Here is a 27,767-nt window from a genome sequence, read left to right as displayed (position 1 = left end):
TTCCTGCTTATCTGTGCGTGCTGGGGTGTTGCTTGGCCGCGGTTCAGTCGTCGCGGCGGAACTCGGGGCTGTGCGTGAGCGAGCGAGCGAGGACGAAAGCCGGAGTGCCTGCTGCGGATCTCGCTGAAGCTGCGTTGGGGAGGCTCCCTCCGGCTGCTGCCGAGCCCTCACCTTTCCCTCGAAGCCGCAGGAGCGAAGGGTCCCTTGGCGCTTCTTCGCCCTGGCCGAAGGAACCGCTGCGAGGCGAATGTAAGCGAAGGAGGGAGGAAGGAAGGAAGGAAAGAAGGGAAGATGGTCATTCGAGTCTTCGTCGCCTCCTCCTCTTGTTCCGTGGCGGTGAGTGGGAAAGAAGGAAACCGGGAGGGAGGAAAGCGCCCAAGTCCTGCGAGGGCGAGGCGAATGGATGCATGAACCCTATGCAGACTTCCCTGGGAGGACAGTGGGCATACATACGTCTGCGGAAACGTAGTACCTATTGAAATGAATGGGACTTAGGTTGTTAGCCCTACTTAGAGTAGACTCATTGAAATGAATCCCCCTTATTTCAACGCGTCTACTCTAAGTAGGGCTGGCATTGGATCCTCCCCACGCGTAGGGTGACGTTCTTGCTTCCCGTCTAAACCCAAACCCAGAAGCCTGGCTGGTCATGCCTTGCCTTTCGCGGTCTATAGAGATTCAATACGCCGGAAAGGAGAAGAGCAATAATCATCATTGAGCACAACTCCTTTGCCCATCCCAGATCGGTAAATAAAGTCGTTGGAGCAGGAGCGCTTTCTCTGCTTAAGGACATTAGGCAACAGCAACAGCCTTGAAGCAAGCGCATCCCTGTCGTTTCCCACTGAGGACGGTAGCAAGGGGGCTCATATTGGTCGGCGTTATCTTGTCATCCCCATGCGCAAACTCTTGGGTAGGGCTGGAATGCGGCTTGCTCCTCGCATGTTGTTGCTGCTGCTGCTAGTGCTACTGGTACCAATGGATGGTGTTCAGCTCTCTGCCTCTGATATGCACACACACACATCCTTTAACTCAGAAAGCAGGGAGGGCCTCTTGGGTGTTATGGGAGGTTTTAAAAAATTAAGGCTGTGACGAATACTTTTAGCATTATTGGTTTTCTTAAGAAATGAGAGTGACTCCGGCGCCTCAATCACAGTCATTAATAATGCTCTATTTACTTAAAAGGAATCAGGCTTCCATATGCTCAAATGGCTTGGGGGATTGTTGGATGTGCTCAAATAATCACACATTTAGGAAGCAGTCCTATGTGCACAGAACTGGATATAAATCGAATTAAACTCTTTGGCCCCGTTTGTATTCAAAAGATACCTTAAACCACTGCTTTAACCACGGTGGTTAAGCCAGAAAGCCGGGCTGTGTTCAGAAGAAATCTTAAACCATGACTAAGTCACCATGGTTAAAGCCATGGTTTAAGGTGTCTTTTGAGCACAGCCTGGCTTTCCGGCTTAACCACTGTGGTTAAAGCCGTGGTTTAAGGTGTCTTCTGAACAGGGCCATTGTGGTGAACTTCTGAGTCAACTGAGTCAACATGTGTAGAACTGGGATGTGCATCAAAACAAATTATGGGGTTTGCAATATACTATAGAAGGCATGAATCCATGGAAAAGGGAAAAATTCATAAGAAAATAATTGGACTAAAAAGTACACACTAAAATATAATCTAAACCAACACACATGGATCTTTGGATAAAAACTTGTTTTCTTGTCCGGTGTATAAATAAACAAACCATAAGCACTATATAATATAGAATTTGTAATTCAAAGAAGAATGGCAGAGATTGAAGATCTGAGTTTTTATGGTCCTAACAATACTTACTGTTATGTTTCATTTATAATATTGGAAACTGATAAATAAATATGCTGTTTGTATTAAGAGTATCTGTTAATTAAGACTTTGTAAATGATGGATTAATAACCAGCTTTTAACCTGGTTAACCAATTACATTTTAAATAAAATTGTGTATTGCCAATACCTCTATAAAAGAATCTTTGAGATATTGAAGGAAGTGTAAGAGTACTTGCAATGGAATAAACAAAATCTACCACTCCCTATGGAAGGAAAAGCCAGGCTTAATATTTTAATTCCAATTACAGTAGCAGTAAAATACTTTCAAATAATAAAACAGTGTGCCTTTAATTGGCACGCTTGCTAATTTAAAATTGTCCCCGCTTTGTATACGTACTTGGGAACAAGTGCTATTTATCTAACTGGGACTTCCTGAATAAATATGCTTAGGATGGGAATGCACAGCTTTAGCTGACTGATCTACCAATCAAAGATTTAAGTCCCAAGTTTGTACAGGTTCCCATGATATAAAGGAAGTATAAATAACTACGGTTTCAGTTATGGAATGCATAGCATGCTATCTTAAAATGGTTCTAAATTATAATTGAATGGCATTCTTGCAACAGCACTAGGTTTGTATTTACTTTATATTTTAAAAGCCTAGGGCAGCCTTCCCCAACCTGTTGCCCTGCACATGTTTTGGACTGCAACTCCCATCTGCCCCAGCCAACCAGTGGTTAGGAATGCTGGGAGTTATAGTCCAAAACATCTGGAGAGCATCAGGTTGGGAAGGCTTCCCTAGGGCAAGCAAACTGTGGCACACTAAAAAGTATAAATTAAAAGTGGGACCTACCACAAAATGTTTCAAGACAGAGCTTTTCCTATTCAGGATTCCAACCGCTCCCAATACACACATGCACACAGACAGACAGACGTTTTTTCCACTTTTCCCTCGCCCATAGACACAGTCCATCAGTTTTTCATGGATACTGGGCATGCTCAGTCCTTGTTGGGTTGTTCTAGTTATTTTATTCTCCCAGCTCCTTTATTTATAAATGTTTTTGTACTTCTGCATACTTTGGGGGTACCCCACCCCCAAGTCTGCTGATACCTCCTCTTCTGCAGTGGTGCTGTTTTGGCAGTGTAAGAACTTGCAGGCAGAGAATCAAGATGTTGATCCCAGCCTTGTAAAACTAGTGAAATCAGCTTTAGTGTATTTTCTTTAGGTATGACATACGTATTTCTTCAGACTTTGTGCTGGTAGTTAAAACTGATAGTTAAAATTGCCTATAGCCTTCTGTTGGTACAATTCATTTTGCTCATAACCTGAGATCTCTCTCTCTCTCTCTCCCCATTTGCATTGCTCATTCATATTTCTGTATAGGTAGATCAATATTTACATTCAGGTTACATGTACTCTAAATGAAAATTAGTGGAGAGTTTCTCAATCATGGCAACTGCTTATACTTCAGAAATGCCAGTACTGAACTTTGTCTTCTCTACAAACACACACACACAACCTCTGTGGATTTTCCCACTGAAAGATTTCACTGCAAAACCTTTGGCTTTGTAATATTTGTGTTCAGTTCATTTGCACAACGAAAAATGAAGCTCTTGATACAGCTTGGCATGAAGCACATGCAGTGTTCAGTAGCTGTAGACTAATGCCCAATAACAACTAATTACCTATTTCAGGAGCCTGTTGAGTAAATATAGAATCTTTTTCAGAACTTGTGTAATGCACAGTCATTGAACACCCATAATAGAAGCCTTTCCTCCCATTATAACTGTCTGCCTGTTTTTGGCAGTTAGTTTATACTGAGTAATGCAACATCAAAATGTTTCATACTTGTTTTATATTTAAAACGACAATTAAAAAACCAAACAAGAAAGAGGAAATGCTCTCTGTGTTTATGCCCCTGATAATAAGTTATGAACTATGGTTGGGTGACTATACACATTTATTTATTTCTAGCATTTATTAGTCACCATTGCCCCTGCCTGGGAGTAATTTCCATTCAGTTTTGTAGTGTTTAGTTCTGAGTAGACATGCATAGCCTTGCACCTTGTGTCTGTGATCCTATGCAGATTCGCACAGAAGTACTTTCCATTGAAGTCGGTGGGATGTGGTGTTCTTCCCTCACCCATATCCTGAGCTCCATGTGTGCTCTATTGTATGCGTGCATTGTTGAACATGTGAATTATATCATTCACTGAACTAGAGAGAGCAGGTCTGCAACTGTTAATAAGGAGCACCGCCACACGTACAGTGGAGTTTCTGGATCACAGAATTGGATTGAGTTCTTCTAGATAGTACTTCACCTGTGGAAAGTGAGGGTGTTCTCTAATCTACAAAACAAACTATCCAAGCAGAGGCCCACAGTGTGTCCCTGCTGGGCGTGAATTAACTGAGCCTGAAGCTTAGGGCTGGGGGTTGGGAAAACAAACATTGGCATAAAAGACAGAGGTCCCTGCTCTAACTTGGGTCTTGCAACTTCGTTTTGTTTTTGAATAATGAATAGGGCGGCCAGTCGGTGTGCAAGAGCCAACCTACACATTACTCTAATTGTGTAGCCTTCAGCACAGGCTTGTCTCTTCTTCTTCTTCTTCTTCTTCTTCTTCTTCTTCTTCTTCTTCTTCTTCTTCTTCTTCTTCTTCTTCTTCTTCTTCTTCTCTTCCTTCTTCTTCTTCAACTCCAGTGGATATGCATGCACCTCCAATTTGGATTGGGACCACAATACTCTGGGAAGGGAGAGTTAAACCTCCCCCCACTGTTTTGCCATGAACCCTGCCCCCCTGGAAAACAGTGCTGGGGGAAGTCAAATTAGCCTCAGATGTCTGCATACAATCAAATGCTACATATGGCCTGAGAGGAGGTTTCAAGGGGCAATTTACGGTAAGTAGATTGGCTTTTGCTGCACCCTGAGAGACATGGAGACTTCTTGACTGAGACTCTAAACAGACTCATCTCTCACCTGCAATGTTCACAATGGACTACATTGCAAGACTGTTGTAAGCTATTCTCTATCAGCATAGCCTTCTGGCCTGAAATAGGGATATGACAGTGAACTACTACTTTCTTGGTCCAAACCGCAATGTGGGGATAAAAGGATTCTTGTACTCCCTCACCTTAAGCCCAACCTGCAATAAGGATTGAATACAGATATAGTATGTAAATATATTGTAGGAAATCATTGCGATGATGATGATGATGATGATGATGATGATGGTATTGGTTTTATTTATGTTTGTGAAGGGCTTAGTCACTTTTCATAACTAATTAGTATTTGGCTAGCTTTATTTTTTTGCTAGCAGTATTTTGCCAGTACTTTAACAGGAGGATTTCTCATGCAGTCCCCACTCCCACCGCACACATACTTTGTAAAGCTTAATGTCAAATCTAGTCTGAATTAGTTTATGGCTGCCTTCCTCAACCTGGTGTGCTCCAAATATATTGGACTACAACTGCCAGAATCCCCCAGCCAGCTATGCATACATCATGGGCTGTTATAGGGTTACCTGAGGGCTGTTTCCCCTTCAAACAAGCCATGCTGCCTGGATTTGGGCGACATGACAAGCAGCGCCTGGGCGGGTAAGGAGAGAAATGACGCCATCTTCTACCTCTCCATCCATGCACCTCCAATGATTATAGCTATCCATCCATCCATCCATCCATTCTAGATTTCCTGCTGTTTCACTTAATAAAACTAGTTGTGCTGAAATTCTAAGCCCTTCACTTTCTTGAAAGCATAAAGGAAATAATGCACATGGTCTTGGCAATGCTACTGCTGGTTTTCTTTTGTGTGTGTGTGTGTGTGTTAACTTTCCCATATCTGTCTGGCTGTTGCCCATTTTGTATCCTTCTAAACTGTTTAATGTTGACATTTGTTTAGCCAACTCCTGATAACTATCTGCTGATTCTGCTTTCAAACTAAGCTCTTGAATAAATTTGCTCAGGCATGCAGAAATACTAGTCATGTGTTTTCTACCAGTTGATGAGCTAATTGTTACTTCTGAAAGGGGAATGTAAGCTGTTCTTGTGAAATGGCTGCCAACAATTAACATGTTTGGGAGATTTTACCATTCTTTTGCTTTGTTTAGAAGGCCTCACAATTTCATTGAGGTGAACTTGCTCCATTTACAAGCAAAATATGTTTCTTAACCAGTGTAAACCTTTGTCTTCCACTTTATTCCCATATCAGAAGCCTGGAATGATGAGCTTCAGTTTTAATTTGTTTTGTTTTGTTCATTAAATGCACTGGGATAGAAAATGCATATAATTGTTTCATTTAGAAGATTAGCTAGATGTCTGCAAACCTCCAGTACTTGGCCGGATAGTTCAACTCAATATATGATATTCAGTCTGGCCGGTGTCTGTGTGGCTTTTCTGCCTCCTTGGTTCTGTTTCACAGTTGACCAGTCTTCATAGCTCGTCTACCTGTGCTTTCCCTTCCTACAACTAGCATAGCCACTGTGCTGTAAGGTACCCTGCCCCAGGGGAGGCATGGTTGTACACCTGCCAAGAGCCCAAACCCTACCAGGGACCCTTGATCTGACAAGAGCACTCTTGATCTGCCCCTCCTCTTCACCATCGTGACCTGCTTGTTCACCTGGCTCTTGTTTTGGTTCAGACAATGGTGATGGTGAAACAGAGGAGTAGGAAAAGCCCCTGATTACTTGCTCAGTGCCTGCCTAGGTAGTAAGACAGCTTCGGCTATTTAGCGGTATAAAAATGTAATAAATAAATAAATAAATAAAATAAAGTTGTAACAAAGATGAGAACAAGGATGAGGAGCAATAACAGCTGGTGGCAAAGGAGGCCCATTGAGGGTATATTGGCCAAGGACGAATGCTAGTAAGTTGTGTGTTCGCTAAATGAATAGGTAATATACTTCACTGACTCTTAGGCCACAGCTAGACCTAAGGTTTATCCTGGGATCATCCAGGTTTCGCTCCTGCCTGAGCACTGGATCCCCTGTGTGTCACCTAGATGAACAGGTTTGACCCCTGGACGATCCAGGGATAAACCTTAGGTCTAGCTATGGCCTTAGACTGCAATCCTATACTGGAAGTAAGCTCCATTGAACTGAATGGAACTATATTTCTGAGAAAACATAGGGTAGATTGTAGCACACACTATTTTGGTTCTATCTTTGCAGCTCTTCTGACTGAAGATGTGTATTTCAAATCCACACATGCACACACCCACACAACAGCTTGTGCTTTATGGTGGCCCTGTTGTGAATAAAACTATCTCTTGCTCTCTATCTTGTGTCTTTAACAGTCATTACTGTCATTACACATTCATAGGCATGTTCTTCATGAATTGTTAAATGGAAATGATTTATTTATAGAGTTATTACATTTATATCCCATCTTTTCTCTTCTTGCAAGGTAGCGTATAAGAGCCTCTCCCTCTCCATTTTATCCTAACCAATCCCATGAAGTTGGTTAGGCTGAGAGTTATTGACTGCCCCAGTGAACGTCATGGTCTTGTGAGGACTAGAACTGGGATCTCCCTCCTCCCAGTCCAACCCTCTAACCACTACTCCACACTGGCTCTTCAGATTCCTTTGGTAAAGATAACAGTGAAGAGTGTAAAGTAATATTTACAAGGCATATAAAGGGTGCTCAAAGAGCCTTTCCCAGTGGCCTCTTTGGTCTATTCTTAAAAGGCGAAAGCAGTGCACTGTTTTAATCAGAACTGGACAAGATTGTGCAGACTTGATCAGAGGGCAACACTCCAAACGGTATTTTTCCCCCTTTTCGGTGACATCCCTGTTTTCAAAGCTCCAGATATCTCTAGATGATGTCTGAGGTCTGCATATGGCTGCTTTTTCATGGGAAATGCTTTAATTTGCTAACAAAATAACCTCCAACTGCTGGCAAAAGAATGTTTTAAAACTGGAGAACATATTGCCTGATGCATTCCCCCGCCTCCTGGTGTACCAAATGTGTTGTGTATTCCAAACTAATTGAACATCTGCCTTGAGAAGTCAACATCACAAGAGAGATGCTCATAATGACGCAGTTGCTATGGTAAATAGCCACTAAGTCGCTGTTTTTGTTGTTTTGCTTTTCTCAGGCCTTTGGAAGAGCCTTTTTAACAAGGTTGTTCTGACAATCCAGTCATATGACGTACTGAAGAAACTGCTTTTATGGCTGATTGCTTCGTTTTGATATATGACAGCAACTCTCTTTCCTGAATTCAAGTTTTTTTTTAAAAAATGCCCCTTTCAGTGGAGGCTTCAAAAGAGGCATATCATTCTAGAATGAGAGCGGGAGATTAGAAGAATGCTTTAAAAGACCATCTAGCCCACCCTATGTTTTGTAAAGAGTAATCCAGAGTAAAACAGGTCTGGAAGGTTGTTCAGGTACGGACTGAAGGATAAGTCCACATTTCAGGGCATTGTGGCTTACTATGAATAAGCTGTGTGCTGGTGGATGCAGTCCATTTGCTCTCAGTTGGCTTCTTCCACTAGCATAACTTGCTAAACACTCCAAGAAGTAGTTGTTCAGTGTATTGTTCAATCCTGGCTTGCTGCTCTCTTTGCAGTCCAGAACCACAAACGATGATTTGTTCTTGGTTTACAAACCCTGGCTTGTTTGGGAGCAACAACTCGGGATCTCCAGTTTGGACAACACACTAAACAAATCCTTCCTGGCTTGTTTATCCAGTTTCACTAGCCTGTGGAGCTAAGCCCACACAAACAAACTGTGTATACCAGCACACAGATCATTGATGATGAGACAAGATTCTCCAGAATTCTGGTTTATCCTGCTATGCCAGAATGTTAGGGAATTATATAGATTCATAGAATAATAAGGTCTTCTGGTGTAGCTTGCTGGAAGTACCTCCAGCCTTTCTTGAGGCATTCTTAATTTTCCAATAAGTTTCCATGCAACTAGAGATGAAGATTGCATATATTTCACCCTGCTTTGTGCTTTTCCAAACATCCTTTTTATTCAGTTGTAGCAGGATATAACATTTTGCATATCAAACTTATGGCTCAATAATATCTATTGCACAGAAAAAAAGATATCAAATAAAACAGAATGACTCAAAAAATAAGCAAATAGTAAATAAAACCACTTAAATAAAGAAACAAAGAAACCATATCACATACACAAGAACTAGTGTGGTGTAATGGTTAGAATGTTGGACTGGGAATCAGGAGATGCAAGTATTATTCCCCATTTGGCCATGAAGTCCACTTGGCATCTTTGGGCCACTCACTGACTCTCAGCCTAACCTATCTCACAGGGTTGTTATGATGATAAAAATGGTGCTTTGGGTTCCTTGCAAGAGGGAAAAAAGTAAGATAACAATGTAATTTATAAATCAACGGGATAAATTGTGAGATGGTAGCATATGTAGCATCAATATAAGGAGACTCGTTTAAATCTTTGGGGGTATTGAGATTGTCTTCGGTGGATTAAACAGGAGAGAAAAGGAGGAAAACTAAAATGTGAGAAAAGAGCCAATCTACACTGAGATGTCACAAGGCATGCGCCAGGGAAGACACATAAGAACATAAGAAGTGTTCACACACTGTTCACACAGTGGTCAACAAAGCAGGACATGGTGCAAAAGCACCCTCCCAACCATGTTCCCCAGGAACTGATGCACACAGGCTTACTGCCTCGGATAACCATCAGGGCTAGTAGCCATTGATAGCCTTCTCCTCCAGGAATTTATCCAACCCCCTTTTAAAGCCATCCAAATTGGTGGCCATCACTACATCTTGTGGTAGTGAATTCCATAATTTATGCACTTATTTGTTCTGAATCTCCCACCAATCAGCTTAATGGGATGACCCCTGGTTCTAGTATTTTGAGGGAGAAAAATGTCTCCCTGTCCACATTCTCCACACCATGCATAATTTTGTACACCTGTATCATGTCTCCCCTTAACCTTTTTTCCAAGCTAAACAATCCCAGCTGTTGTAACCTTCCCTCATAGGGACGCTGCTCCAGCCCCTTGATTATTTTAGTTGCCCTTTTCGGCACTTTTTCCAGCTCTAGAATATATATTTTTAGGTGTAGTGACTAAATCGGTACACAGTACTCTAAGAGTGGTCACACCATAGATTTGTATAAAGGCAGTATGATACTGGCAGTTTTATTCTCAATTCCTTTTCTTATAATGCCTAACATGGAGTTTGCCTTCTTTACAGCTGCTGCACACTGGGTTGACATTTTCATTGAGCTGTCCACCACAACCCCAAGAACTCTTTCTTGTTCGGCCACTGCTAGCTCAGATCCCATCAGGTTATGTGTAACATTGGTTTTTTTCCCCTCCAACGTGCATCACCTTACACTTGCTTACATTGAACCACATCTGCCATTTGGATGCCCACTCTCCCAGCTTGGAGAGATCCCTTTGGAGCTCTTCACAATCCCTTTGTGTTTTAACAACCTTAAATAATGTGGCGTCGTTGGCAAACTTGGCCACTTCAGTGCTCACTCCTAATTCCAGATCATTTATGAACAAGTTGAAAAGAATTGGTCCCAATACTGATCCCTGTGGGACTCCACTATTTACTTCCCTCCATTGAAAGAATTGACCATTTATTCCTACTCTCTGCTTTCTGTTCTTTAACTAGTTACTGATCCATAAGAGGACCTCTCCTCTTTTTCCATGATTGCTAAGTTTGTTCAGGAGACTTTGGTAAGGGGCTTTATCAAAAGCCCTTTGGAAGTCCAAGTAAACAATGTCCACCGGATCACCCATGTCTACATGTTTATTGATACTCTCAAAGAATTCGAAAACATTAGTGAGACAGCACTTGCCTTTGTAGAAGCTGTGTTGATTCTTCTTCAGCAGGACATGCCCTTCTATATGCTTTCTAATGTAACATCAACTTTTTAAAAATTGGTGTTACGTTGGCCATCTTCCAGTGTTCTGGTACAGAGGCTGAGCTTAGAGACATGTTGTATATTTTGGTATTTCATATTTGAATTCTTTGTGAACTCTAGGATGGATACCATCTACACCTGGTGACTTTAAGGCTAGAACCCTCTCAAGGTGGCATACAAGATAAAACCAATGCAAAGCTATGCAAAATACAATAGAAAAACAATAATTGAATATTCAATAAAATACCAATTCCACAGCTTCAAGCACAGCACCAAAAAACAAAATGCAAAAGTGATATCTAAGGAATTAAGCATGTTCATGCTGATGGCAGTTTTCAGGGCAATAGCTAAAAGCTGGAAAACTGCAAAACTGTTAGCATTGCAGTCTTTGTACATGGAGCTGTGGCAAATAGTCATGAGGAAAAAAGCTCATTTTATCAACTTAAATCAGCTAAAGGCAGAGTTACAATACATTTTTATACAAAATGGCATGATTTTATTTCATTTACAAATCAGGGACATACATAGCAATGTCTATGAAAGCCTTTCATCAAGATTATGAAAACGAGATAAAGGGTGCAGTGCTATGCATATTTAGATGGGATAAAAGTCATACAATTCCCAGCCATGATGGCTGGGGAATTCTGGGAGTTGTGGGACATTTTTCCTCTATAAACATGCATACGATTGTGCCCTAAATATATTTTTCTATTATAATAAAGAATCCCAAAAGTATCTAGATTTAAACTTGATGTATTTTTGTTTGAATGTTGGTATGTTTGTATTTGGAAAACTAATACAATCTTAAAAAGAACAAGAAATTTGGGTTTTTACAGTTGAGCCATACGAAAGGAGAGCTGAGTCTTTGGCTTATGATACTATTAGTCAACATTGCAAACAGTTGGAGACATGTGTTGATAAAGAGTTCTTTCCCTCCAATTCTACCATTGTGGATTTGTGCTGAGGAAATGCAGAGCAGGGCATCCATCGGGATAAAGGCACTGCTCTTGGAGAAGAATCGTGCTGCCTGTGATCAAAGTAACTTTGTCCCGATACCATGGTTTAACATAATTTCCTTAGCAGCTGCTGATTCCATCCTCCTTCTGGTTTCTCTTTCTCCCAGATAAAGAAGAGACAGCAAGACATTGTGCAATTTCTGGAAGCCAACAAGATTGACTTTGTAGAGGTGGATATCACCATGTCGGAGGAGCAAAGGCGATGGATGTATAAAAATATTCCTCAAGACAAGCTGCCTGCACAAGGCAACCCGCTGCCTCCCCAGATTTTTAGCGATGATCAGTATTGTGGAGTAAGTTACCCTTTAACGCCTCAGTTCTCAACTTTGTAAACTGCAAAGGCATCCATTGTTTTTCATGACGGGCACCAAGAGAGAATGAATGGTTATGGTGTTGTTATTTTGTTCTCATCTTAAGTACACTATATACAGAATGGGCAAGCAACTTAATTCTTAGCCTTTGGCCTTCCATTTGCTGTTTCCTAAAACAAATAATTTGCACTTGAATCCGAAACATTTGATAGCCTGTGCCTTGGTGATGCTTACTTGCTGCTTTGGAGGGTTGCTATGATGACATTGCTGACTAATTCCTTTACACAGGCCCTGTTCAGACGTCATGCTAAGCCATGATGGTTAAGTGCTTTGAGCTAACCATGATGGATTAGCACGTCATATGATGGGTATTTTTCCCAACTATGGTGGCTACATAACTATGGTTTAACCATGGTCACTAACCATGCACTGCAAAGGGGTTAGTGGCCTTAACCATAGCTTAGTATGTTGCGTGTAATGCCCCTGGGGTTAACCATAGTGCTGCGAAGAGCAGCCAGAGCTGCTGCTGCCACTTCAGCTACTGCATAAGATTGCCATGGTTGAAACTGCCTAGCAACACATGACAGCGCAGAACCACCCCACCCCCCTCTCTCCCCGCTTGCAACACACAATTGGAGAAGCACACTGAGATCAAAGCTTGTTTCAATCCTGTGCCTCTGCTATCAGCACAGTGACCTTGAGCACTCACGTCCCAAGTACAAGCACTTGTGGATGCCTCGGAAAACCAAAACAGCTCCACCCACCCAGCTGTTCATCAAGTGGCGGCAGCCCTGCCTCTGACCATGCTCCACTGCATGCCACTGCAGTTCCAGGAAAAGCTACATGTGCTTAAGAAGGGTGGAGGGTGGTTAGGCAGTGGTTAGGGTAACCCTGCTGCAGGCTGTGGTTCTGTGCATGTGTGGCAGGAGCACATGGCGTGGTTAATGGTAACCACTTAGTAGCATAACCACCTTTCCCCAAGTTGCATCTTAATAGGCTAATTCATAATCATGAAAGCCCACCCCTCATTTTTAAGAATGTCACATTCATATAGTGCAATTACTGTGAAGTTTTTGGATCCAGAAGGCCTGGGTTACTTTCCAAGCCATTGCTTATTGAGTTAAGAAAGCCTGCACATTTTAATTCCTAGTCATATTTTTAAAGGTGTTTTCATTCAACGGTTTTCATTTTAAAAAATTCAGTGTAGGGAAGTACCTGTATTAGGTGTAATCAAAAAGTGTCACCAAAGAGTGAGAAAGCTTTCAAGTTCTTTAAAGCTCTTCAACAGGTTGGATGTAGAGCAAGGTGGGCTGGAGGATGGGGGGGGGGGAAACAGTCTTGGTGTTGAAGCCATAAAGCAGGGGTGGAGGATCTGAGGGCCAGGGGCCAAATACAGCTCTCCTAGGGTCCCAATCTGGCCTTCTGGGCTTCCCCAAATAGCCACACCCCTGTCCCAAGCCCTTTCCTGCAATCACTGATTTTTCAATGGTTACCTGGCTTTTGTGCGGGTCCCCCCCCCTCCCGCAAATTCTGAAAGGTTGAAGTGCCTCCCCTAAGCCTTAGTTACTGGCCGTAAGAGCTTCAAGCTAAAATAGGCTGGTGTCCTTTATGTTTGGCCCCACCCCCTTTTGTCTTCAGCCCCACCCACCACTGGAACCTGGCCATCAAGAGTGCCTTCACAATTGAATTCGGCCCTTGGGCTGAAAGAAGTCCCTTTTCATCAAATCAAGCCTGGCCCAACATATGTGACTGTCTGAAGTGAGGCAGGAACCCCTCATCTGTGCCTCAACCCACCGGTGGCAGTGGCCGCCACTCACTGGGTGCTTGCTCAGCCACTCCTTGGTCCTGCCCCATCAAGCTGCTCCCACCTTGTGCCTCTTACCAGCCATAGGGACAGGGCTCCCACAATAGGTCGGCTGACCTCATGATAGTTCAACCGACCTCCACTCTGCAGATCTAAGCCTCCTGCGCTCGGGGCCCTGCTATCGTGAAGCGGCGGCACACCCAGCAGGTTGCTCAAGAGAGTCCCTCAAGCTGTTCTCTTTCTGTGGCAAATGCTATAGTGGCAGAGTGGTTGGTGGGGCTCTCCAGAGCACTCAATTCAGGTGGCGGGGAGGCAGCAACAGGCCGTCCTGGTGACGGGGGAGGGGGGGGAGAATGGCACACGGCGCCACTCTTCCCACACTGCAGCCTGGTATGGGCTCATGAGCCAGTGTAATGGTAGGGCCGGCCCTGCATAAAATCGATATTGGTCACTGCCCCATTTTGATTTAATGGTTACACTTATCTGTCTCTGGCCTTGTGCAAATCTGTCAGGTTCCTTGTTAGGTTGAGAACAGCAGAAAAGAGAAAAATGGCAGTTGTTATGTTAGCAACACTGGAGATTAATTCTAGGTGGTGAACTTCCTGACTGTTAGAGCAGTACGACAATGGAACTGATGACCTAGGGAGGCTGTGGGCTCTCCCACACTAGAGGCCTTCAAGAGGCAGCTGGACAGCCATCTGTAAGGGATGCTTTAGGGTGGATTCCTGCATTGGTTGGACTTGATGGCCTTATAGGCCCCTTCCAACTCTTCTATGATTCTATGAACGTCCATAGAAACTGGATCGGGTAGCACTACCTACTGGTTGGATGGAACAAACCCTCAAAGAATAAAGCCCCGTATACAAGTGGTAGAAAATCTTTCTCCAGTTTTAGGATCCCAGTCATGAATGCCTAAATTTGGTATTCTTCAAGGCATTCAGAGGTGTGGCCCTGAAGTGTTTTGATTCTTTGGTAAATGTTTGAACACTTCTATTCTTTGATCCCACCCACAAACTGTTCGCTGGGAATGAACTCATCCCACTTGCTAACACTTCAAAATTCTTGTCTTTGCTCATTTGTACTTGCAGTAATTGATCTATACTATGTTTATATGAATAATAGAAATATCTGACCCTATAATCCAGCCTTTCTGAAAGAGGTGGAATTGTGGCGTCAAGAAGATCCAGCATTCAAATCATTCCAATAAAGCCCAGTTTCTTCATTATGAGAGAAGTGGCTTTTCAGCTTTCACTATCTGTTTGGAGGGAGAAAGATTTAAAGGCCCACTGTTAGAAATATTTGAAAATAAAAGCAATAACTATTATTATTAGCAGTAGTACTGCTACAACTACAGCAATAACCAGTGTATGTGTTAGCTGCTTTTTGTTGTTATTGTTATTCTTGGGTGTTGAAACTACTCTCAGTGGTGTTTATGTAGCATGGCCTGGAGATGATAGGAGTTGTCGTTCAGCACATCTGGAAGGCACCAGGCTGGGGAAGGCTGATGTAGCAGTTGCTTCCCCTTTACTGGATTGCCAACCATCAGCCCAGTTGGTCACTGGCTTGTGGTATCCAAGCATGCTTGGATGCCCACAAAAGAACTGTGATTCTTGCACTATGCCAACATCTGGGAGTATCCTAATGCCAGCAGCTGACCGAGTGTTATGACATGACAATCCTGTTAACATCTCTGAATTCCTGATATCTGCTTTAATCCCTTTATGGTTGCTTGACCAATATTGTCTTTGCAATTAACTGTAATGAGTAGCTCAGCTTTGAAGGTTGATAGATGACAATGGGAGAGCCTCAGACTTGTGATGGTTGGGACACGGCTGATCCAGATCTGATTTCTCTAACGGCCTTTGGAAAGCAGCCAAGCTCTACCCTTTCTATAACAACAGTGCTGTTTCATGTGCAAGGAAATCCCCTCTTGGCAAGCTGCCTAGTAGCTATCTCTGCAATGATGAGAGATTTCTTTGCCTTAGATCCCCCTTTCCATGTTTTCAGGCGTTGTTGAGAAGGTGAAACAAACCTTTTTGCAGGTTTTCTCTTGGTTGAGCAGGAACCCCAAAGACAAATAATCTTCTGGCATAGAAGTATCAATGAATACAAGCCTACTATGTTCATGAAAAGCTCCCCATGCGCCTTCCAAATCTGCTTTGGAGACTTGTTCGATGAGGAGTGAGGCTGTGGGGCAGAGGTGAGCAAAAGAAAGTCCCCGTTGCATGGGCAGAGATCCATCTGGGTGACATTAGATTTACCTATTGATTTTTACTTCACTGTGTGTATTTATATTTAATTTAGTAAGCATTTTATGTTTTAGTAAAAGCATATGTTTTACTCTGATACAAAGCACAAAGGAGACAGAATGTCACTATTAACATCCTAACATAATATTAAAGTATTAATGATAATATTTATTTAGGCAGTTTCTACAAAATGTGTAAGGCATGATTAATCCTTTCAGAGTGATTTAAACAGACTAATGATCTTTCTGTTCATCTTGCATCCTGTCTTCTTGCAAATGTACCCTTAATTTATAAGGAATGCTTCTTGTGTGATATTTGAAAGACAGCAGGTGTGCTCTCGAGTCACCTCCAAGTCTGCAAATGTATGTAGATGTCCTGTGAAAATGAAAACAGATATTTCTTGGCAAGCTCCAGAACACGCTATGGTTGGTTTTTGCAACTGAGCACTATTAGGAAAAGGCCAGGGTTCTGCAGTTAACACTGCTCAGGGAGGAATTTTCACTTCCATATGGACTAGTATACCTGATAGTTCATCCATGGATATTTCTTGTTTTGATCCTGTCCACTGCAATGAAATCTTTTAACTGTAAGCTAGGAGTCTCTACAATTACCTCATTGTGGGAGGCTGGGAAGAGAGAGAGAGGATACTTAACCATTTTCCCTGTCAGCTTTCTGCTCAAAATAACACCTGCAGCTACTCCCCACACACTCACAGTGGAGTTCCAGATGCCTGCTTACAAGAGCCAATACAGTGCGGCTGCCTTTGAAGACAACTTGAAAGCTTCAGCTGGTGTAGAACGCAGCTGCTTGAGTTCTTGTTGGGCTAGATGGAGGGATTATTTTACGCCAGTTCTATGCTAGTTGAAGTGGTTGCCAGGATGTCCCAATTCAAAGTGCTGGTGAGGTTTTGACTTAAAAGAGTTTGGGTCCAGGTATCTGAAGGACCACCAACATCCTTAAGTTCATCATTGTGTATTAAATTCATCATTGGAGGCCCTACTCACTGGCCCACCATTAAGATCTGTAAGGTTGGTGGACACTAGAGCTAGGGTCTCTGGGAGCCTGTTACATCTAGCGGCATATTATTTTGAACAGGGACACATGCCATATATTATTGCCATTATAAATCACCACCTGTAGCCTATTTATTGGTGGGCTTCTAGCCTTGTGCAAAACCAGAGTTCTCCTGTAAGTTACACAACTCCATTACTAACACCCCAGGCAGGATATTCCTACAAACACAAATCTTAACAAATATTCACATACCTATACCACTACCTTTTCTTATCTGGAAGGAAACCGTTTTTTAAATAAACTTGTGCTGCACATGTATATTTTCCTCTCTCTTCATCCTCCCCCCACACAAATGCATACAAAGAAGGAATTCCGATAGGCTGATGTTGTTTAATTAATACTGGCCAGGAGCTTCAGGAAGCCTGCACTGAGCTTTTTAGAAATGCTGCCTCTTTGAATAGTGTTTTTAGTCTTCTGCTATCAATATTTTGATTCTGTTTTTATTATACTATTTGTTGCAAGAGGCCTTGAACATAGTGTACACAGAATGATGTAGAAATAAAGGTGGGAAGCCCCTGGTATGTGAACTGGGTGCACAAATGGACTATCGTGAAAAACCTGTTAAAGGTGATTGAATCCAGACTTCCTGTAAGTGTATGCCTGAAAGCAATCAGAAGACTAGGTCAACATGCCAGAAAAACACAATCAACCTCGATAGTCCTTGCAGAACTATTTCTGTGTGTGAATGCTTAGGCTTGCTATCCATATATTCCTTTCAAGTGATCGCTTGTTATACTAATGATTTATTGACATTGGACCTCTTGTGTGGACAGGAACCTATCAATAGCAGATTTGGATAAAGGCTCCCTTAGCTGAAAGGGTTGCTGCAGGATGGAATGTTTAGCCCAGGTTGTTTGCACATGAACAGTGAAAGATGTGTCTTTTGAATCTTTTAAGCTTCTAATAACAAAGCCCCTATTCAAAGCACAAGGTTGTGAGTGGAACAGGAAAGTAATAAATAGATTGCAAACAGAATCTAAGTGTGCTTTTAAAAAACTCCAAAGGTTTTGTCAAAATATCAGCTCTTGAAAGCAGTGCTGAGTGAGAGCTTTTGTTTGTAATCCCGCAGAACTGAATTGCCCTTTCAGCCAGGAAGGGGGGCTCATTGTCAGCGAGACAGCGTGATAAGTCTCTGAGAAGAAGGGGGGCTGTCTTAGCTGATCTTTCAAAAGGTGTTTTTCTCTCCAACACCCCTACTTTTTATAACTTGGGCAAAATTATCTGTCTGTATGATACACTGGCTAGCATTTGCATATCAGACGGGGAGAGATAGCTTGCCTATAATTTAATTTAGATTTCCTTAAAATTGTATTAGGGGACAGTATAAAAAGGTCATCAAATGCAGAGATATTGGGGTATTGCCCAGCCACGTTTATTTATTGATATCCCGCGTTTTCCTGCAAGGAACGCCTGTCATGTTATTTTCAGACCAGCTATGTGAAGGAGGGCAGCCCTAAGAGGGCCTAGCTCAGGGTCTCCCAAGAGCTTCATGGCTGAGTGGGATGTGAACCTTGGTCTCCCAGTTCTACTCCTATCCCACACTGGCCCTTGATCAAACCAAAATGTAAGTCTTTGGGGTTTAAATGAGAGTTTAAATGAGAGTTAAGAATATGGGTTATTTATTTATTTACAACATTTATATACCACTCCCTATTCAAAATTTCAGAGTGGTGTACAAGATAAAATAAAAACATAATAAAACACTTTAAAATAGATTTTAAAAGAAGCAAAATGTACTGTGAAACTTGGCTGGTCATTAAGGAAAGGCTTCCTAGAATAATGACGTTTCTCACATTGAAACCAGTGGGACTTAAACGGCGCTTGCCTTTTTGACTGCATTGATCCTAGTCTTTAAGACAGGGTGTCAAAGCTCTTCCAGCTCAAGGGCCGAGAACCTATCAGAAGCCACGTTCCAGTGGTGGGTGGGGGCTAAAAGCAAAGGGTGCAGGACTAAAAATACCCCACCCCCCAAAAAGCCATCATATTATTGTAGCTTAAAGCTTTTACTGCCAGGAAGTAAGCCTTAGGGGAGGCATTTCAGCTTTTTAGAATAGGGAAAAATTGCACAACACTTATTTATTTATTGCATTTCTATACCGCCCAATAGCCGAAGCCAGGAAACCATGATTGATGATTGGCAGAAAGGGCCATCTGCAGAACCCCAGGCAGGTCGAATTTGGGCCCTGGGCCTGGAATTCTGCACTCCTGCGTGGTATAGCAATAACTCAGATTTTATAGGTGTGGTATTAAACTGAGTATTGCTCTATGTGAAAAGGACTACATGCAATATAGTATGAGGAAGACCTACAGAACAATGCTGGGTTATGGGGAGAAGCTTAGGATAGAGCAGAGGTGGGGAACCCGTAGCCCTCCAGATGTTCTTTGACTATAATTCCAGGTGTTGTGGGAGTTGGAGAGCCACAACATCTGGAGAGCCACAGGTTCCCCACCCCTGGGGTAGATCATGCCAAAAAACACTTGCGCCATAGACAAAATAGTTAAGAACGTGCGAAATCAAATGTTGGTACGGATTAAGAGGAGACGGAGGATCGTCATTGTCAAGGGAAAAATTGGAATCCAATTTCAGGAGCTTGCCTAGGTAGGAGCGGGTTTACAGCATTCACAGTAGCCAAAGTGTTATGAACAAAGAAAGCGGAATTACTGTCCAGAGACAGGAGAGCACCATCTCTCCAATTTTATTCATTGTGTGGAGAGAATAAATCAGATGCGGTGAGCTGTCTGAATTCAATATGTATAAAGGACAGGCTTGGGGGAACTTTTACAAATGGTGGAAGGAGTGCCTTTTGGTCTGGAATGCCTCATAGAGAGATAAAAAGCAGAAGAGCCATTTTAAGACCTGAGCTACATATCTGTCAATGTAGACCCCAAACACACACACACACACACACACACACACAAGATTTGCAATGATGATAAGAGTTAAGGCATCACTAATGAAAAACTAGCTTGGACATATTGACGCTGTTGTTTACTTGAACTGTTCATCGCAACTGGAAAGCATTGCAGCAAATGCACTTCCTATCTTGGGCAGCTGGGAAGAGGGCCGTAGCTCAGTGGGATAGCACCTGCTTTGCATGCAGAATATTCCAGGTTCAATCTCCAGGTAGGAGAATCCTGCCTGAATGCTGGAGAGCCATTGCTGTCAGTTAGTGTTGACAGTACTGAGCTACATGGACCAGTGGACACTCAGTATAAAGCAGCTTATTGTGTTCCTACGTTTGGTCACCTAGCAGTAAAGCTGGTTCTGTGTGTATAGAAGGAGGGGCTGGCTAGGGAAAGGGAGCTTGCACAGTTAAGAGTGACCGTCACTTTGCATCCTTCCCCGCCCCCCCCCCCCCCATGCATTGCCCAGATTTTCCTGCTGCTGTTTCCAAATCCCCCTCCCGCTCAAACTTCATCTTGCATGGAGATCTTTGATCGCCGTATGTGCCTAATGGTGCACATGAGAGTCCAGCAGTATCAGGCCTCTAGGGTGTGTTACTAGGATTTGATATGGCTCTGGGTATTCCTTGGACAGATCTGTAAGGTTCAGTTCTTATACATTGGGATGGGAATTCAGGTGCTGGGTAGAACTTCTGGGAATTGCAGTCCAGCAACATCTGGAGGGCCAAGTGTTCCCCACTTCTGCTGTATGCTAAGGGAGAATTAATTCTCCGAAGTGCCAATTGTTACATAGCCAAAATGGTACCATCCACACACCAGAGTGGGGTGAAAGTGGGCAAGCTTAAAGGAATCCTGAGGTTTACAGAAGTGTGTGTGTGTGGGAGTTAGCACAAAGACCTCTGCACAATTAATATTGAGCATGCTCACTGGGCATAGAATACTAACTGATGGTTGGGGAGGGGGTTGAAAAGGGAATGGAAAGGAATGGAGTATTCTGGAGGAGGGCATGGCTGGCTAGGTGTAACCATGGGACAGAATCCAATGTTGCCCATTTGCTAGCGGAGCTGGCCACCAATTCTGCTCTTTGTGTGGCCAGCTCCACCACTCTTGGTCCAAAAGCAGCACCTACCATTTACCTAACAACAATTTAGCACATCTGGAGGCAAGCCCTAAAATGAACAGAAATGATAGTTTCTATTTTAAAGACAAAAGGAAGCAATATGATATGACAGTGGCTTTGAATTTCAATTTGCATTTAGAAATATGCTTTAAGAATGTGGGTCTCTTGCTATTTCAAGTTACATTTTGGTGCCTCCTTAAGTCAGGCTGCAGTTCTATACATGCTTACCACGGAATAAACCTTATTCCATGGTAAGCCTGGCACCAACATTGTTAGCTTTTTGGCGCCAGGTCAAGACTCTTCTCCCAGGCATTTAACAGCCTATGCTGAGTTTTTTAACTGACCCCAAAATAGTTGTTTTAAATGGATATTGTCTGTTTTTTTGTTTTGTATTTTATGCTTTTTATGGTTTTAAATTTTGTATATTTGTTTTTAATGTTCACTGTTTTTAACCTTTGTAAAGCGCCCAGAGAGCTTTGGATATGGGGCGGTATATAAATGATAATAATAATTAAAATCATCATCATCATCATCATCATCATCATCATCATCTTTATGGGGCTTAATGGCATGAGATTCTGTCATCAGACGGTTTCAATTGAATGTTCAGGCATTTGAACCAGAAATGGAGAGCTCTGCTCCCTTTTCGACATCAAACTTGAACATGGAGCCAACATTAGTGAAAGCTGCAGAACTTGTTTCTAAAGCATGGGCCTGAACAATAGCAGCCTATATACTCTGATGCATTTTTGGTGAAATGCCAGAGCAGTTTACTTTTTACAGTGAAGATGTATAATTATGTTGTCATGAATTAGTAATTCTTTATTTCCATTACCAGTCATCTTAGTAGATTAGATGGACCGATGGTGTGTTCCTGTATCAAGCAGGTCCTTTGATTTGCTTTAATCTGCTGGGAGGGGCCCTGGGAATTAAAATAAATATTTTACTAATTTTTTATCAATAACAAAGCAAGGGATTATCAAGTGCTAAGGAAACTGGAATTATCCTCACACAACTAACAATGTTACGGCTATTTCTTTATATATCAATAGCTTGATTACTTCACCTCTGACTATATTCAATATAAGGGGGCTAAGCTTTAAATAGGTTACTTATTTTATTTTATTTTATTCTTTTTCTTCTTCCCTTTTATCTTTAGGATTATGACTCCTTTTTTGAATCCAAGGAAAGCAACACCGTCCTTACATTTCTTGGCTTGAAACCTGGTTTGGCATCAAAGGTGAATATTTCATGATTTGAAGCATAACGAGATTCATCTTGTCATTTTCAGTTTGCATTCTCTTTCCTAAGGAATAGTGCATCCTGTGATCAGAAAAATAAAAATAAAGAAAAGGAGCACGAGGTATTCCAGGCAGCATCTGAGCCTTAAAAAACACGCAATTGTTATCTTATCATTCATAAATGCCTAAGATCAAGGTGCACTCAGTTATTTCCAAGAAGCTCAGCTGATTTTAATCAGGCCCTTTAGGGTTCAACTCTAATAGAACTTCAAAGAAGTTGGCCCTCTGTTTTTGGAACATGCATAAGATCCCCTTGGAATTTGTTACAGTCATATTGGATCCACTGGGATTCCAGCCAAATCAGGTCACAGTTTGCTCTGTCTGTAACACACAGCTACAAAACTATTTTCAGCTGATTCTTTTGGGATCCCCTTTAGGAAAAACTTGGAACATGTTCATATGAGGCACTGCTTCAGGCAACTTAGCCTGCATGACCTTAAGGATTAACAATCCTGCCTGCTGTCCCTGAAATATTTGGATGGGCAGAGGAAATTGAACCTCAGCTGCTTGCACTGTGGCCCATGTATATGCACCATTGCTTGCAGGGAGACAATATATACTAAATGGCTTGGGGCCAGTGTATCTCAAGGATCACCTTCTTCCACATATACCTTTCATATGGTCTGTTCCGTATCTGAAGTCTTGCTCTATCTGCCCCTGCTCAGTGAAGTTTGGTGGATGTCTACCAGGAGTATGATTTGTAGAATTCCTCTGCCAGGCTCCAATGCAGTATATCTTCAGATGCCAGGTCAAAATCTGGCTTTTAAATTAAGTCCTTTGTGTTTCATTAATTTGGTTTGGGTATTTGTAGGCCTCTAAGTTGCTGGATGTTGTTTTTGTTATTTTGTGTCTTTAACTCCTGCTGGTAATGTATTATTATTATTATTATTATTATTATTATTATTATTATTATTGAATTTGTTTCTTCTGGCGTGCTTGCTGTGATTTTTCTTTAATTGTGTGTTTTGATGCTTTATTGTTTAATGATTTATGTCAGCCACTTGAAGTTATTTTATAATATACAACAAGTTACAGTTTTTTAAAATAAGTGACTATGACCCTGTTCAGACAACCCACTAAGCCACAGTAGTTAAGCATTTTGTGCTAAATATGATGGCTTAGCATGTCGAGTGAACCATTTCTAACCATAATGGCTACATAATCATGGTTTAAACATGCTCAGTAACCATTTACTACAAAGGAGTTAGTGGCCTAACCATGGCTTAGCCTAGTCTGAATAGGCCCTATATAATTATAATGTTCTTATTTTTTAAAAAAATATAGGAGTCAGAGCCTTAGAAAAGTTCCTTGAGGATTCAAGAAGCACACTGTCTGGGTGAATGAAATCCTTGATGTTCAGCACACAACAATTTCCCTAGTGGATCACTGTGACACAAGCCAATGTGCACCATCAATATTTTGCTTGACACTAAAGAGGTGAAATAAGGCTGTGGATACAAAATGGACTAAGTGATGGAGGTGGTGGTGGGTGGGTGCTCTTCCTGCTTTGCAAACATACCTGAAGTTGATGTTGGGGACAATTGTTCTAACAGGTGCTCATGTTCCACTTGAATGATGACTTATATTCTCAAAATGGTAGGTGGGTATTGAAACTGACTGTACAGTGGTATATCGTCTTAGCTTCAAACGCTGAGAATTATGGCAGACATGACTATTATTCTTGAACGCATTAACAATAATAGACAATGTTGAGCTGCAGAAATCTCAGTCCAAAAAATACCCTCAAAAGGCAAGATTTCTATTTTTGGAGTATTTGCTACTTGTGCCGAAATGTGTTTAATTAATGTAGAAGTAGTGGCCTGGTAAGTCTTCCCACTTGAAAAATGAGATCAAAATCTCACATCTCCTTAGCAGTAAGTTATAAAAGCAAGGACCTTCCTACATATACACCTAGCGTCAGCATTGATGACTTTGCTTTGACTTGCCCCCGAGAATAATCTGAAATGAGATGTTCAACAAAAACTACCTTAACTTTAGAAGAGAATACCAGGCGTGTCTGTCATTTTGAGTTGTATTACATGCATTTGCCAAAATTTATATTTATAATTGAGAGTTATTCTTCTACCTTACAAGCAATCATATTGCTTATGAATCCTATTGCTGTCAATGAGATTAATTTTAGAACAAAGGTTAAAACCTGTAGTGCGCTGTGTAGTGTAATCAGAGTCTGTAAAAGCCAGAACTTAGTTCTGTTGCCTTAAAGGCTGAGGGTATAGGGAGGGTTCTTAAAGGACAGAAGCATTACTTCTTGTAAAAGGTGTTGGTTTACGTGGCTGTGCTGGATGAAATTAGTGTGCTTAGCATCCCAGTTTTGAACCATCAGTGGCAGTAAAGGTAACATATTCCAGCCCAGTGGTATATCTATGAAGTATGCAAATGAACAGTGTGGGACTGAACAATAACAGCATAATCCTATGCATATTAAAGTTCAATGAGACTCATTTCCAGGAAAATGTGTAGAGCACTGCAGCTTGATTGAGTTTTAAAACACAATTTTATTTTATCGTTTGGAGCTTTCAACACTTTGTCAAAAATAACCCACACTGATCACTAAATTTTTTGCTGAAACTTTGGGGCTTTCTTGTCAAGGCAGTTTTATAATGTTGTTTTTCTGTTTGGGCCTAAATTTGTGGCCCAAACAGTTTGGGTACTTTTCTTCCATTACCCATGGCTTGCTTTTTTTTTTTTTACAGATTGCCACGATTTACAATTCTTTAGCTGACCTTTACAATTCTTTAGCTGACCGTTCTCACATTCTGCTTCCCAGCATGCTGCCTGGATGCTGGGAAGAACACAAATGTCAGAGCTACAAATATATGGACTGAAATCATGCTGATTTGCTTTACTGCACTGCAACTGAAAAATCTTGAGAACGTTAGCATAGCTTTCTTTTCAGGTCTTAGGTTCTGCCACTACCCAGGATGAGTCCCTAGGAAAAACTAATCATATTTGGACTTTTAAGTGAATCATTTTATACACGACCACTTGTTTCCTTACAGTAAAGCCTGGAGTAGGGAAGATCTCAATACTAACTTGAAATTTGGATTATCTGATTTAAAGTTTATTTATTTATATTTATTTATTTACAATATTTATATACCGCTGCCCATTCAGAATTTTGGAGCAATGGACAAATTAAATTAGAATAAAGACAGAATAAAAACACATCAAAAGTACATTTTAAAAGAAACAAAGTGCAAAATTAACCGTGGCTGGTCATTAAGAGAAGACTTCCTGGAACAGCAACGTTTTCAGGAGGTGACAGAAGGAATACAAAGTTTGCACCTGCCTGCCCTCCAGAGACAGGGGGTTCCATAGCTGGGGCCCCACCACACTCAAGGCTCTTGCCCTGGTAGACTCCTAACGGGTGATAGGTCAATGTAGAACCATCAGGAGCATGACCTCTGATGACCTCAGTGACCAGGCAGGTTGATAGGGGAGAAGGTGGTTTCTCAGGTATCCTGGTCCCAAGTTGTTTAGGGCTTTGTACGCTAATACAAGAACCTTAAACCTGGTCCAGTAGAGAATAGACAGCAGGTGAAGTTCCCTCAGCAGAGGAGTTGCATGCTGGAAAGGGGCAGCTCCAGACAACAGCCGAGCTGCAGCATTCTGCACTAGCTCCAGCTTCTGGACCAGCCTTAAGGGCAGCCCCACATAAAGTGCATTGCAGTAATCCAGTCTTGAGGTTACTAATGCCTGTACCACCGTGGCCAAGCTGTCCTTGTCCAGGAGAGGCCGTAGCTGGCCCCTTGGGCCTCCAGTGACAGAGATGGATCTAAGAGTACCCCCAAACTATGAACCTGATCTTTCAGAGAGGGAGTGCATTCTGAGCTACTGTCCCAAAGAAAAATGCAAGTTGATATTCACAGACAAACATTAGTTGTGCTTAAATCCCATTAATAGGACAAGTTAGTTGTATTTCATTTTAAGTCCCATTCATTTTAATGAGATTTAAGCATAACACAGGGCCAAACTACACATTATGCTTATTGTATAACATGTAACTGCATCTTGTTAATTACAGGCTTGTGAGCAGGGCAATTCTTACTTTGGATCTAGTGGGCACTAAAGGGAAACTCATCTCTTCACTCCCTCGTTGCATTCTGACCAAAAGCTGCACCCCACATAATGCTTGCAGATTTGGAGGGGGGGGGGGGAAATCCCACTGGCACCCAATTTCCCATTGGCTGCATTCAAAGTAAGAATCACCCCCACCCTCACCTCGCTACCTTAACAATAAGTGCAGCATGTTTGGGCCTGGCTCTTCGCGATTGAGGCTAAAGGACTTTAGGAAGTGTTTTGCTGTGGGAAACATGTTCTCCCCCATGCGCATGCAGAGCTCCCCATTTGCTCAGGCTTTCTTTTTATCTTTGATCAAGATGACCTCTTTCAGTGCCCTCTGGGTCAGGACAATAAAATAGTTAAAATATTTGTCCTAAAAATAAGCAATAAAAAAAGAACTAAAGAGAAGCCACATTGAATCAACCATTAAAAACACAGATAAATATGAAGTGCTTATAGGAGCCCTATATAGTTGTTCAAAGCTCAGGGAAGTTTCAAAAGCAGTTTGTAGTTGGGAGCAGGATGGGTTTGCTCTCCCAAGGGGTGGGAAAAGTTTAACATTCCACTGTGCTGCCCATTCCACTGTGTGCATGCAAGCCCTCTAGCATGCGATAGTAGCTCTTTGGATCCTAGTTAACGTTAAAGATATTTGTGATAGGCAAAAGGTACATCATTTTAAAATGCCTTAAATGTATGTTTGTGTGTGTGTGTTGGAGGAAGGAGGATATGCCTAGAAATGCGAGACTAGATCAAAAGGTGTCCAATTTTCATGCCTGTATCAATTTGTTAAATTCACTGGTGAATGCTATTTGGTTTTTAATGCAAAGTTTGGCTTTCATTTTTTATATTAAAATTTTGTAAAGTGCTTGAATACTTTCCATGTTATTTTCATTCTATTACATCCTTGTTTTGTGGGGGAAGTTAGATGTAGTTATTATAATGCATTGTTTATTTTTTAAATAGCCTAGTTTCTTTTGTTTACAAACCTCTTGAGTAGTCTGTTCTTTGGTGTCCCAGCCCTCTAATGATGTACTCATATCAGGAAATAAAATAGATTTGTTAGTCAAATATGGCCAAAAGACTGTATTTCAATAGCCTCCTGAACATTTATGGAGCTGTTGCTACATATATGCTATGGTTAAACTTTGCGAAACACTGCAGTTTCTCTTATTTTTTAAAAATCTAGCAGTACCCTAATCTGGAGATGTCATCTGTGGTGGTGGTATTTATTTATTTGTAACATTA

General features: G+C 41.8%; 1 protein-coding gene across 1 annotated transcript; it reads left to right on the top strand.

Moving 5' to 3' along the window:
* Positions 1 to 27,590, top strand: SH3BGRL2 (SH3 domain binding glutamate rich protein like 2). The gene is made up of 4 exons (XM_063124920.1): positions 1 to 336; positions 11,784 to 11,969; positions 22,298 to 22,378; positions 23,724 to 27,590. Exons 1-4 carry the CDS (start codon positions 292 to 294, stop codon positions 23,736 to 23,738), a joined length of 327 nt encoding a protein of 108 aa, XP_062980990.1. The 5' UTR covers positions 1 to 291; the 3' UTR covers positions 23,739 to 27,590.
* Positions 27,591 to 27,767: the final 177 nt, after the last annotated feature.

Source organism: Elgaria multicarinata, chromosome 4 (assembly GCF_023053635.1).
Source record: "Elgaria multicarinata webbii isolate HBS135686 ecotype San Diego chromosome 4, rElgMul1.1.pri, whole genome shotgun sequence".
NCBI classification, from domain to species: domain Eukaryota; kingdom Metazoa; phylum Chordata; class Lepidosauria; order Squamata; family Anguidae; genus Elgaria; species Elgaria multicarinata.
This window is presented reverse-complemented; position numbering and strand designations above follow the sequence as displayed.

Excerpts from the sequence above, each read along its gene's own strand:
- SH3BGRL2 (XM_063124920.1), top strand. The coding sequence starts at position 292 with ATGGTCATTCGAGTCTTCGTCGCCTCCTCCTCTTGTTCCGTGGCG. Across the intron at positions 337-11,783 it reads CCTCCTCTTGTTCCGTGGCG|ATAAAGAAGAGACAGCAAGA; the intron begins GTGAGTGGGAAA and ends TCTTTCTCCCAG. Across the intron at positions 11,970-22,297 it reads GCGATGATCAGTATTGTGGA|GATTATGACTCCTTTTTTGA; the intron begins GTAAGTTACCCT and ends TTTTATCTTTAG.